Genomic DNA, 13,667 nt, shown 5'->3' with positions numbered 1-13,667 from the left:
AGAAATTAAATTTCATTAAAAAATCATCACAGCCTTTAAACTATTTCTGAATGCAGTGCAATAACTAGATGGGTGGTATTTCTTTTGGGGGGCACAATTTTTCACACAAGATGCAATATTATAGGGAGTTAGTCTTGGATCATCAAGACGAAAACAAAATGTTTATAACTGAAGAATTAAAAGATGACATTTATCTTACAAAATTTAAGTGAAGACAAAATGATTTTTACATTAGAAAAGAACTTTTGAAGAAATCATCGAGGTTTCACCAGCTTTATGTTCTTGCTATGCCTTCCTTACTTATATGAAATATTTGAATGAAAAACATAAAGTCAACAAAATTAGGATCATGATGATATCAATCCAGAAAATTTCCTCACTGACACAGGAATATATCAATTTTATTTCCGTTACTAAGATGAAACAGAAATGTGAAAATTAATCCTTTCCAGCTTTTGCATTTCACAGTAACATACAGTCTAACAATCTACAGAACAAGTTTACTAATACACATGATTGCTGCAGATGTCATTATAACAGTGTTTTTTTAAGACCTACAACTGAGTACCTTGTTTTTACAAAATCTCACTACTGTCTATTTAACAGCAACTGGGGGAATGAACTAAGACTCCTTTAACATCAATGAAGACTTTAGTAACAGAAAGCAAGCAAAATAATATAGCAGACTTTACTTTAAAAAGTAAATATAATTTTATTTAAGGCAAAAAAGAAACATCCCCTCAAAAAATAAAATAAGTAACAACACTTGTGTTTGGGATAGAATTTTTTCAAGACTATCAATTTCAAGGGCAAACGGGAAACATTTATAATTTGCTTATCATAATTTTATCCAATATACATACAAATATCAAGACTTACAATTTTAAATTATACCTATAATTGTAGTAAATTTAAATCATACATATTTGAAAAGATTATGATGCTCCACCTCCCCAAATCTATAAAAATATACGATCAGATAATGGGTAGTTTTGACGAGTTCCACTTCCATTAACTTAAAAAGAAAACCGATTCAAATACAAGACCACCCTTACAATTTATAATAAATTCTTTAAAAAATTAAAATGCAGGTGGTTAGAATGAAAGCAAAGATCTGATAAGAATACGTTTGTTTCCGAGTAGATTGAAAGATAAGCTACCTAATTCAGAAGTCAAACAACAAAAATCAGCGTTAATTTACAAAATTTTCACAGGACTAGTTTCGATGGTTTTACCGAACCATCATCTTCAGCTGCAAAACCGCAAATGAACAAGATAGGAAATAATGTTTAGATAAGATAAGAAAGCCTGGACAAGAATAAGCAAGTGGCGCCATCTGTTGGCGAAACCAGAACTAAAACATAATTTCTCTAAAAGCCGAAGGCAAATTTGGATTGGAATTAGGATCGTTAACTAGAACAGAAAGATTTTTATGAATGTGAAATGCCTCTAGAAAATCCAGTTCTCCAATGGAAGATGTTTTTTGAATAATTTTGGCAGCAGAAAAATTGAAAGTGTGATTTTCGGACCAACAATGTTGAGCAACAGAAGACTTCTGTGTTTCCTTTTTTCTAACATATGCCTCATGTTCTTTGACGCGAAATTTTAAGGCTCTCTTAGTTTGGCCAATGTAAATTAAACCGCACTGGCAAGGAATCCTATAAATACCCCGGGAATTCATATCCGGAATGGGGTCCTTGAGTATAGAAGTTGGAATTTTATTGATGGGAGAGTAAACAACCCGAAAGTTAAATTTCTGCAAAATATGTGCAACTTTATAGCTAATTGATGGAAAGAAGGGAATGACAACAGAACTTTTATAATCTCCTAAAATAAGAGTGTGGCTTTTAATGTGTTGAGATGAGAATTTTTTAACTGCTTGATTAATAATGTTGGGTGAAAAGCCCCTGTCAATAGCTATTGCTTTTAAATAATTTAGTTTTTCATCAAGGGCTAGTTTGGAGGAGCAAACTTGAAGAGCATGGAAAACATAGGAATAAAATGAAGCTAACTTTTGTTTAGTCGGATGACATGATTTAAAGTGTGGTGGAAGGCAAACCGATGAAGGTTTACGGTAAACTGTAGTACTGAAGTTGGATGTGTTACGTGTGACCAGAATGTCGAGAAACGGAAGAGAATTGCAAGTCTCAAGTTCAAAAGTGAACTGAATAGCAGGATCAATAGAATTCATTGTTGAAAGAACTCTATTTAAATCATCTTTATTACCTTCAAACAGGGTAAAAGTATCGTCTACGTAGCGGAACCATGCCGGGAAGTTTCAAACAATTTTGATTCATAATAATGCATGTAGATATCAGCCAGGATGGGACTGAGGGGGCTTCCCATGGCTAATCCCTCAATTTGCTTGTAATATTTATTTTGGAAAACAAAATGTGTTTGTTTCAAACAGAGTTGAGTGAGAGAAATTAGCTCATCAATTTCGATGCAAGAGAAATGAAATTCGCGAAGTCTGGTTTCTAGACATCTTAATGCACCCTCCACTGGGACATTGGTGAATAATGATTTTACATCAAAAGAAACCATGAGTAAATTACGAGGAGAAATGTTTTTAACCTTTTTTACAAACTCTATTGAATTTTTTATGGTGTAAATGTTATTGTCTAATAGATTGGAAAATCTAGAAACTAAATATTTAGCTAATGGATACGAGGCAGTACCTAAATTTGATACAATAGGGCGGAAAGGAATACCACTTTTATGAATTTTGGGAAGAGCATATAATCTGGCACAATTCGCAACAGATGGGATAAGCGAATGTTTTAAGTTGCTTGAAATGATTTGCAAAGATTTGATCGCAGTTTTTATTTTGGATAAGTCTGAAGGTGAAGGATCTTTAGGGATCGGATTATATGGTCCTTCGTTTAAGAGTTTAGTGACACCATCGATGTAAGTGTTCTTATCCATGACGACTATCTGGCCACCTTTGTCGGCCTTTGAAATGACAATATCCGGGTTAGAATGAATCTCGCGCATTGTAGCTCTTTCTCTCACAGTTAGATTTGGTTTCAAAGGTTTATTATTGAATTTCACATTATGAGCGATAAGATGCCTAATCATTTCTTTCTGTGAATCTGAAACTTTACTGAACTTGAAAGCTTTTTTGATAGGAGCCAAAATCTTTGGAATCGAGGGTTTACAGGTTTGTGAGAAGTTAAAATTATATTTTAGAATTCTCTCTTGTTCTTCTGAAAGACTAACATTAGAAATATTAACTATTGGCTTGATGTATTAGATTATATGCTCTTCCCAAAATTCATAAAAGTGGTATTCCTTTCCGCCCTATTGTATCAAATTTAGGTACTGCCTCATATCCATTAGCTAAATATTTAGTTTCTAGATTTTCCAATCTATTAGACAATAACATTTACACCATAAAAAATTCAATAGAGTTTGTAAAAAAGGTTAAAAACATTTCTCCTCGTAATTTACTCATGGTTTCTTTTGATGTAAAATCATTATTCACCAATGTCCCAGTGGAGGGTGCATTAAGATGTCTAGAAACCAGACTTTGCGAATTTCATTTCTCTTGCATCGAAATTGATGAGCTAATTTCTCTCACTCAACTCTGTTTGAATCAAACACATTTTGTTTTCCAAAATAAATATTACAAGCAAACTGAGGGATTAGCCATGGGAAGACCCCTCAGTCTCATCCTGGCTGATATCTACATGCATTATTATGAATCAAAATTGTTTGAAACTTTAAACTTCCCGGCATGGTTCCTCCATTGCTCCTCCAAACTAGCCCTTGATGAAGAACTAAATTATTTAAAAGCAATAGCTATTGACAGGGGCTTTTCAGCCAACATTATTAATCAAGCAGTTAAAAAATTCTCATCTCAACACACTAAAAGCCACACTCTTATTTTAGGAGATTATAAAAATTCTGTTGTCATTCCCTTCTTTCCATCAATTAGCTATAAAGTTGCACATATTTTGCAGAAATTTAACTTTCGGGTTGTTTACTCTCCCATCAATAAAATTCCAACTTCTATACTCAAGGACCCCATTCCGGATATGAATTCCTGGGGTATTTATAGGATTCCTTGCCAGTGCGGTTTAATTTACATTGGCCAAACTAAGAGAGCCTTAAAATTTCGCGTCAAAGAACATGAGGCATATGTTAGAAAAAAGGAAACACAGAAGTCTTCTGTTGCTCAACATTGTTGGTCCGAAAATCACACTTTCAATTTTTCTGCTGCCAAAATTATTCAAAAAACATCTTCCATTGGAGAACTGGATTTTCTAGAGGCATTTCACATTCATAAAAATCTTTCTGTTCTAGTTAACGATCCTAATTCCAATCCAAATTTGCCTTCGGCTTTTAGAGAAATTATGTTTTAGTTCTGGTTTTGCCAACAGATGGCGCCACTTGCTTATTCTTGTCCAGGCTTTATCATCTTATCTAAACATTATTTCCTATCTTGTTCATTTGCGGTTTTGCAGCTGAAGATGATGGTTCGGTAAAACCATCGAAACTAGTCCTGTGAAAATTTTGTAAATTAACGCTGATTTTTGCTGTTTGACTTCTGAATTAGTATTTATTCGGCGTGTTATTGTGTCTTAATAAGCTACCTAGTTAAACACAATATTTTAGTTTAGTATAGAAAGAAAAAAGTAGAAAAAATTAATGTTATATATTTGTTTTCATGCATATCATTAACCAGCCCAATGAATGCATACCTAAACTGAAACTGCTTAACTAGACACGGAAATAAATAGAAATAGCTATGCAGTTCATATATATTGTAATTACTTGTGAGGTTTAATATTTAAAACGTATAATTATTTCATAAAGGATGATAATTAAACTCCTTTCTTTCCTTCTGTAATTTCACTTATTAAAATATTAGATTACGAGACCCTAGTAAATTTAAAACAAAAATTTAGCAGAAGAAAAAAAAAGGGAGAAGGGAGTCTTATAATCACGTAATTATAGCATGAGTAAAAAGCTGTTTGCAGTTGGTAACATAATGGGAGAATTTTTTTTTTTTTTTTTTTTTTCAAATTTCAGGTAAAATAAGCAATTGATTCCAATAGTTATATGAATTACAACAAAAAAAAATATATTTATTATTCACTATAATTCATGGAAAAAAAAAAAAAAAAAAAAAAAAGCAAAAATTTAAATGCAACTGAATTCAGCTGATAATTAATCAAGAATCATCAAGGACAAACTAAAAGAATGGACATGCTAAAAAAACATATTTTTCAATTGATTATAATTTCAACAAATATAAATTTTTCAGTAAAATTTTTTTCAGAGAATATATGTAACTACTCTTTCAATTAACGAGTTTAATTTTTAGAAATTTCATAAGATCACGAAACATGCTTACCTTCACCCATAGCTGGATCAATTTTAGGAGTAAGAAAAGCAAGGAAAAGATTGAGTTGATAAATTCCTAAAGCATATGTTATAATGTACCAACCCTAATAATAATAAATAGAATATGCATTAACAAGTAATTAAATTATCAGACCACTAAAATTTTTGTCACATAATCATAATTTTCATAAAACTTCCATAAAATATGTTTCATCATTTTGCACAACTGGAAAAAACATTTACACAAAGTAACTAAATGAATATAAATTGGGTTTTAATAAAAGTTTTCCACCACCGCAATTATCATCTGAGCACACATTTCATGTGGGCGTGCTTAATCATATTTGGAACTATTTTTATATGCGCCCTTAAGTCAACAAACATTTTTGGCAAGAAACTCCACTGTGCCATATTACTATCTAAATTTTTTTTCTACATTTCGAACTTTAAGCCTAAAATGTCTCCAAAAATGCGGTTTTCGTAAATGCAAAAACAATGTTTTGAACACGCAATTTAAGCTAAAAATCCGAAACAAAAACAAAAAATTTAGATAGCAAAAACATAAAGTTTCTAACCAAAAATATTTGACAAGAATCCATGTACACAGTTATATGTTTTAACTTAAAAAAGCATCTACGAATTGTACAATCTAAGCAGTGAAAGAATCTACGAACACCTCGCTTTAATAAATTAACATAACAACAATAAATTTCAAAGAATACCATGTACACAGCTGTCTGTTTCAACTTTAAAAACATCTACGAATTGTACAATCTAGGCACTGCGCACTAATCAACAAAATAAACTAAAATAAATTTCAAACAATTAAAAAAACTACATTGACAGAAATTCATACTAAAAATACTGAACGTAACATTCTACAAAATAAGAACAAGAATAATATAAAATGCACTTACCATGAATGAATGCTTTTTCGAACAGCAGAAATACCAAATTCATGCCGCCACATAATCACTATTGTATTTATATGATAGCCAGACACACTATCCAGAAAATTCATACTATGGTTCACAAATAAATGTTCAAAACCTTCTTTTCCTAAATCCTTGTAAGATTTCCAGCCATCCAAAAAAATAGTTGTACAAACCTCAATCCACTCCTTAATACACTGCATCAGCATTTCTTTACTTCTATCATGCACAGCCACTAAAAATGATCTCTCAGTCCCTCTTGCAACCACGTATCTCATTGCAACATTGGGCATTTCAAAACCTGCATGACACGAACCAACGAGCAATTAAATCAATCCAGCAAAGGAGTATTCAACGTCAAAAGGGTTACCATACGCAATCACGCCAAAAACCAGCGCAGAACACATATCACCACATTTGGTGATCTTAGGGTGCTTATAAGAGTACAGCCTCATATTTCGTAAAATAATTTTTCTGGTATTTGAAAGAGAGACTTGCTTTACAGTACTGTGTCGTGAAATTTGTAAAAAAGTATCATTACCATAAAGTACAAGGTCTCTGAAATGGAACTATCAAGCTACCAGATCATTTCATTTACTTCTGGTTATGTTGGAAAAAGTCAGTTACAGAATGTCACCAAATCACGTACAGCTTAAGGTACTAATGTTTTATCACATGACAGTATGAAGGTTTGGTACCAAATGCTAAAAAAATATTAACTGTGGCATTCAAGAAGCAGAGCGCTCTAGCCAGCCTACTGCTGTCTGAGAAAACTTATGAAAGATCAGTATGCAACTACTTGAAAGCTTCCTAAGGAATTAGATGTAAGTGCCATGTACATTAGTCATGATATGCATCACATAGACTTGTCGTACAGGTTCAATAGCTGGGTGCCCCATGAGCCGACTCGAGCAAATAAGACCAGACATGTTTGAGGGCAGCACCAATCAGATTGAATATCAATGCAAGGGCAAAATTCTGGACTGGATCGTCACTTGTGATGAAAAGTAGATTTACTTCTACAATACAGGATGAAAAGGGGGGTTGGTCTGCACCCAGTGAGCTCGTTGGCAGCATCGCAGAATGCAATTTGACTAACAAAAAAGATCATGCTTTGTATCTGGTGGGTTTTCCATGGCATTATCCACAAAGAGTATCTAGAAAAAGGTAAAACCCTTGAGAGTTAAGGTTTACAGCAAGTTGCTAGTCCGTGTTAATGCTGCTATCAAGGAAAAATTTCGAACCGAGATCCGTCGCAAAAAGGTTATATTCCATCAAAATAATGCAAGACCACACGTGTCTGCATTCACCAGCTGGACCCTGTACGGGCTTGAATATCTTTTGCCACACCCACAATATAGCCTTGACATCACTCCTTCGGACTTCTACCTTTTCTTCACACCTGCAGCTACATCTTGCTGGTGCTATCTTCCATTCTGCACAGGATGTCCGAAATGAGGTTGATATGTTTTTGGACTTGCGACCACCAAGTTTCCGGGTAGCTTTGAAAAACTACTAAAACATTGGCAGAAAATCAGAGATTTGGGTGGTTGGTACTACCCTCACTCATCTGCTTTCATGTTTTTTTTTCTAACTTTATTAAAAATGTTTTTTTGGTGGAAATTTTTTGCTATAACCAGATATTTCCCCATAAAATAGTGAATAAAGACAGGGTGGAGATGATACTACATAATAAAAATTTATTATACATTCACAAATTATTAAGAATAATGCAAACTTGAAAATACTTCAATATTCAACTTTTTACACTCATTATCAGAATAGTAAATTACTTAATTTATAGGATATTACAGGGATAGTGGTGTCAACACCAGAGTATTCAGAATGTTGGTCTAACTTCAGTCGAAACTAATCATGTTTTATGAAACTGAAATATTTTGAAGATTTTTTTATATACAGGGTTCATAGCCACATTTTAGTTAAAAAAATAAGCACCTATAAGCACTTTTCAAGCACATTTTAAGAAAAAAAAATAAGCACCTGTCTAATTACATCATACACAACTGCATAACCTTAAAAATTAGAATTGTAATTTAAAATATGAGAAATGAAGTACTTATTAAGAGAGAGAATAAGCATTACCTGAACCATGGAAAATAATTACTTTTTATTTTTTAAATTTTAAATAATACTTCTATTTACAGAACTAGTTTACAATGAGAGGAAAAAAAAAAAAAAAAAAAAAAAACTTTGAAGAACTAAACTATATTACAAGATTTAATGATGAAATTTCAGTTCAAAATAGAGAAAATAAATAATAATAAGGCATATTTATTGTATTCGTTTGGAACATGATAATAAATACAATTTATTTTTCCACTCATATTGATATTTAAATAATTTAAATCTAAATTCTGAACATTTTCTAAATTTTCATTGTGTATCAGTTTTCTCTTAACAGAAATTGCAAGCAAAGTAATTTAAGTAAAAAAGAGGAACATTTCTGAAGAAATTTGCTTCATGCAGCCATCTTTAACGGTAAAAGCTTAACTAACCCGCATACTTGGAATTGGCGAATATTCGGACAGTCGAGCGTAACTTGAAGGAGCGGAGATGGGGGGGGGGTAGACTGTAGCCGCTCCTTAGATTTTTCCGCTAATAAATGCTTTTGACATTTCAATATGTGCATCATACAAAAATAAATTAATGGAACTGAAAAATATTCTGCTTAGCAAGCACAGTAAAACTCTTTTAAGTGCTTATAAACAAATCTTGGACAGAACATAAAAATTAATTATCTCTGCAAAATATCGCGAACGTTATTGCGCAATATGTGTGCCGTAATTCTTCCCTACGTGATATTACGCAATCGAAATCAACAGCTGCCGGTATTGGGAGAATAAAGAACTAAATAACTGGGGTGTTTTTCATTCTAATTTTCAACAGACGGCGTTAAATTTCCGGAATAGAATCATTCTTCGCTTGGGTTGGTAAATCGCAGAACTTTTAGTCCTATTCAATCCAGATTGGAAAGTAACCAAAAAAAAAAAAAAAAAAAAAAAAAAAAAGTCCTTTGCTTGTTTTTGCAGCGAACTGTAACAGCTTCAATATTCAAGATTTTGCGGAGAAAGGGGAGACCTCCCAACCTTCGTACTGTATAATATATTGGCCAAAAAAATAAAATTATTTTGACTATTCGATTACTTTCCCTTTATTTAAGCCATTCCGAATATTATTCCTTAGAAAGCTAATCTGTGTTAAAGCACAACCATTTTTGGAAGTTTACTATACTTCAGCAGTTATTGCAATTATGTTATTATAAACGTTCATACATATGCTCATAATATAAGCATAACGATCATTATAAACACGAATATGAACTGACCAATGCAAATTTTTAAGATCTTGACAGAAATTCAAACGTGTGTAGTATTTGGGCGGGAGGAAAAAGAATGCCGAATGTAGCAGAATTTTCTACTGCTTTCGCAATTCTTTGACCAATAGAACGACGGGCACCTGTCTGTACTCTTAGTGCACACCAAAGGTTATGTTAATGCAGAGAAAGGGGGGAAAAGCTATTTCCGGGAGTATGACTCACCATCTGACATTCCATATTAGGAAGAAAAATTGTTTATTTAGTTTCGGCTTTGATACGGTGAAAAATAGCGCGTTCATTAAAAAAAAAAAAAAAAAAAAGACTAAAAGCAAAAAATAAGCACAAAAAAAAAAAAAAAAAAAAAAGGACTTTAAAGAAAAAGTAAGCACCTATAAGGGCCTTTATATTTTGTTTTCAAATATAAGGACTTATAAGCACTTGTAAGGACCGCTACGAACCCTGTACATAAGAAATTGTGAATAGAAACGAATTTTTAAATGTACACCTTATCTCCCTAGATCAGTTTTGAAGAATGTTAAAACTTGAAATGTATACAAAATTTGTGTATTGTAAATAAATATCCAGAAGATTAAACTCAAAATTTTTCAGAGACCTGTAGTACACTTAGCAGTCCTATGCAGCTCTTAATCGGAGCCTTTCCTGAACAGTTAATTAGATGTAGAAAATCAATCCTCTAGATACTGTAATTATAGATTTTTTTTTTAAACTTCACTTTCTTACTGTGGGATACAAAATACATAATTAAACCAGTAGCTGATGAAATTGGAAGATTTAATGTACATAATTGTGCATATTACTTCAAATAAAGCTTTAATACACAGTCAAAAGTCTTTAATCCAGATGTCCATAATCCAGACCTCAAAGCTACAAACTTTCTGCGCATGCGTACACGTTTAATGTACAACGGACAGTATAAGCTAAGCTAAAATTATCTAATTATCTATTTCAGTTAATGTTGCAGATTGCGTTGTTCCTTAATCTTGGAATTGGATCAGGCTTATTATTTTTTGCAGACTGTTAGAGCAATTTTATAAAAGTAAGCGTAGAATTGCTGCAAAAAATGGATAAAGGCATATCTTTTGTTTCTCTAACCATTCCGAGATCTGTTCATCAATTTCCCACTGCCCTGTGGGGGGGGATGTCGCGGCGGGCAATGAACTGGAAGTTGATCTGTCAGCAGTATCCTTGCAGACTGTTAGAGCAATTTTATAAAAGTAAGCGTGGAATTGCTGCAAAAAATGGATAAAGGCATATCTTTTGTTTCTCTAACCATTCCGAGATCTGTTCATCAATTTCCCACTGTCCTGTGGGGGGGGGGATGTCGCGGCGGGCAATGAACTGGAAGTTGATCTGTCAGCAGTATCCTTATCTTCAGGGCAGATGTTTTTTATTCGGTTTATAATTCCTTACTAAATGTAGTATTTCATCTCGATGTACTCCGTCTTTGATATGATTTAAATCAAATTCCTCGTCATTATAAATATCACAAATACACATCAAATAGTTTTCTAGTTGCAATTTTCTAATTTTGACTATGCATAATGTATGCTTTACGCATGCGTGCGTTGAAAGAAATGTTTAATAAAGTAAGCAAATAAATATTAAGCTTTTTTTTTTTTTTTTTTTTTAATTTTGATACCCTTTAGATCATAATTGCTCTTTATTTCATAAAGTACGGTTTCATATTTTTAATTTTATAATTTCTGCATGCCATTTTACCAGATTTAAATTGATGATCTATAATCCGGAATCGCCGAAGTCCCAACGAGTCCGGATTAAAAACTTACGACTGTACAATGCATAAAATTAGTGTTGTTATTTAGATTTGAAGACAAAAATGGAGCATAATTCTTTTTATTGCAATATGTTGTATTACATAATAACCCACTAATAAAAATTTACAATTTGAAAACTTCAGTTTATAGTCTGACACCACGAAAAATTGCCATAGGTTTAAAAACGTTTTAAAATTGCGAAACCTTCAATCAAAGTCAATGTTTCCAGACCTCTGTCACTTGTTCTGACACATCTTTAAATTTTTAGGTTAATAATTATTATGAATTATAAATACTTTTCTCATTTCATTCGCTGATGAAAATTGTTTTATTTCTGTTGAATATCAACTCACTGTGAAAGTAAGATTGGAAAAGAAAAAGTTTTCAAGCAGAAATCGAGTTGAAATTGTTCAGTTCTTGAAGCATCAAAAGAAAAACAAAGTTGCAGAAAGGTGCAATTACATCTGCTGCACAACAATCTATGTGCAACAGAAGCCCCGTTCACATGCAACGCTCCTTCACACAGCTGGCGTTAGCAAGAAAAGAAAAAGGAGACATGAAAGAGTTTTGTCTTTAGGACGCGTTCAGAAGACCACTGTCTTCCTTCCCTTTACACCTAAGCCTCTGTGAACAATCACGTCTCCGAATTGGCAGATTTCTAATACTGTTTACACATTTTTAACGTTGTTTACTGTTGTTAATTTTGTAATCTGTACTTTCGCAACTGGTTCCTAAAAAATATATGCTTTTAATTATTATTATTATTATTTTATAAGCTGTTTTTTAGTTCACTCTTGGTGCTTGTCGCTATGGTTAAAAGATGGTCATGGATTTTTAAACTGCTTCACGATAAGACGTAGAACTCAAACTTTGTACATACACTGCTTGTGGATGTGGTGTCACGCTTTTGATTTTTAGAGGATTAGATTTTTTTCAAATTAAAAGTTGAAACGATTTTAACAAATAAACTGAGAATATCAAAATATTATAGTTTGCACCATAACACTCTGTGGAGGAAAAAAAATTAAATGAAAGTTTTAGTGTAATTTTTTAAAAAATATTTTGGGATAATTTTTTAAAATCATTCATATTTTTAGACTTTTTGACACCCATTAATTTAAAAATTTTATATCTAAAAATACTTACAAACTTCCGAAATTTTCACAGCTTATAAAACAAAATTTTCGCATTTAAAAAAAATGATTAAGGAAATTAGTTGGATGATCTTTTTACTTTTTTGAAAGATATGCAATGAAGCAGAATGGGAAATATTGGTTCTTCTTGGGCATAAATTCGAAACATCAGTTTCAAAGTAATAATCTCATTATACCACATTATTTTTATGACATTATACTATATAAGTTATTGTTACCAGTTGTTAGTTCAGAGAGATTGTAGGTATTTCGGAGTTAACTTTCTCTTAAGATGCATTTTGCATTTCGTTGTGTTTAACGTTCTTATTAGATTGAAGCATAACTACTGATTATACTTAGTGATATTCTAAACACTTGTACAAGTATTTCTGTAGAACATTCCAGAACTTTGAAGTGTTTCTGTTGATAAAATAAATTTAATTAAGCTATCATCAGATCTGAGTGCAATGACAATCATTTACGAACTATTATCAATCTATTACAAACCTGTACGCACTCAACAATATTATAATTAATTAATGTATTGAAATTTTTTCGAACGTGTTTTACAAAACAAAAACAGGTAAAGAAAAATTCTGCTTGCGTTTTATGATTTTTTGCAATTTTTTTGGCCACATCAGGTTTTAAAAAAGGTTTGTAATTTATGTTTATATTTACCAATTGAATAAATAGCACTAGGTTTGATTTATATATATATGTGTGTATTGAAATTCAGTAATAAAATTTTAAAGATTTGAAATGATTAAATGTCTATTTAGACAATTTGTATTCTTCAAACTGCAAATGCAAACCGAGAAACCTTTTGGATAAATCCTTTTACTTAAATTAACATATACAGGTATGGACTAAATTATTTATTAATTTTACTGCTTAATTAAAATTATATACTTTATAGAAACAAGGATGAGTTTTGCAAAATACTGAAAAGAAAAATTATCTGAAATGAAAATGTGACTGACATCATATTGTTTTAAAGATTTTAGATAATAAAAGTGTATTTTTTTCTCAGAAACTAATTCATTAATTGCAAAATAATTCCTTGAAGTTATTAAGAACACTCTAATAAATACAAACTGGGGAGAGACATTGAAAATTGTAG

At 31.9% G+C, this 13,667-nt stretch overlaps 1 protein-coding gene across 1 annotated transcript in view; it reads right to left on the bottom strand.

Annotated features, from left to right (window-relative positions):
- The window catches only part of LOC118182297 (protein RER1-like), a 40,840-nt gene that overhangs the window by 19,757 nt on the left and 7,416 nt on the right, over positions 1-13,667 (bottom strand). The window contains exon 4 of the mRNA XM_035351632.2: positions 5,360-5,453. Within this exon, the coding sequence (XP_035207523.1) occupies positions 5,360-5,453 (94 nt within the window). The remainder of the gene's footprint in view (positions 1-5,359; positions 5,454-13,667) is intronic.

This window comes from Stegodyphus dumicola, chromosome 1 (genome assembly GCF_044657685.1).
Source record: "Stegodyphus dumicola isolate Sdum_Otavi_A_Nest chromosome 1, ASM4465768v1".
Lineage (NCBI taxonomy): Eukaryota > Metazoa > Arthropoda > Arachnida > Araneae > Eresidae > Stegodyphus > Stegodyphus dumicola.
Note: the sequence above shows the minus strand (reverse complement) of the source record. Positions and strands in the feature narration are given on the sequence as shown.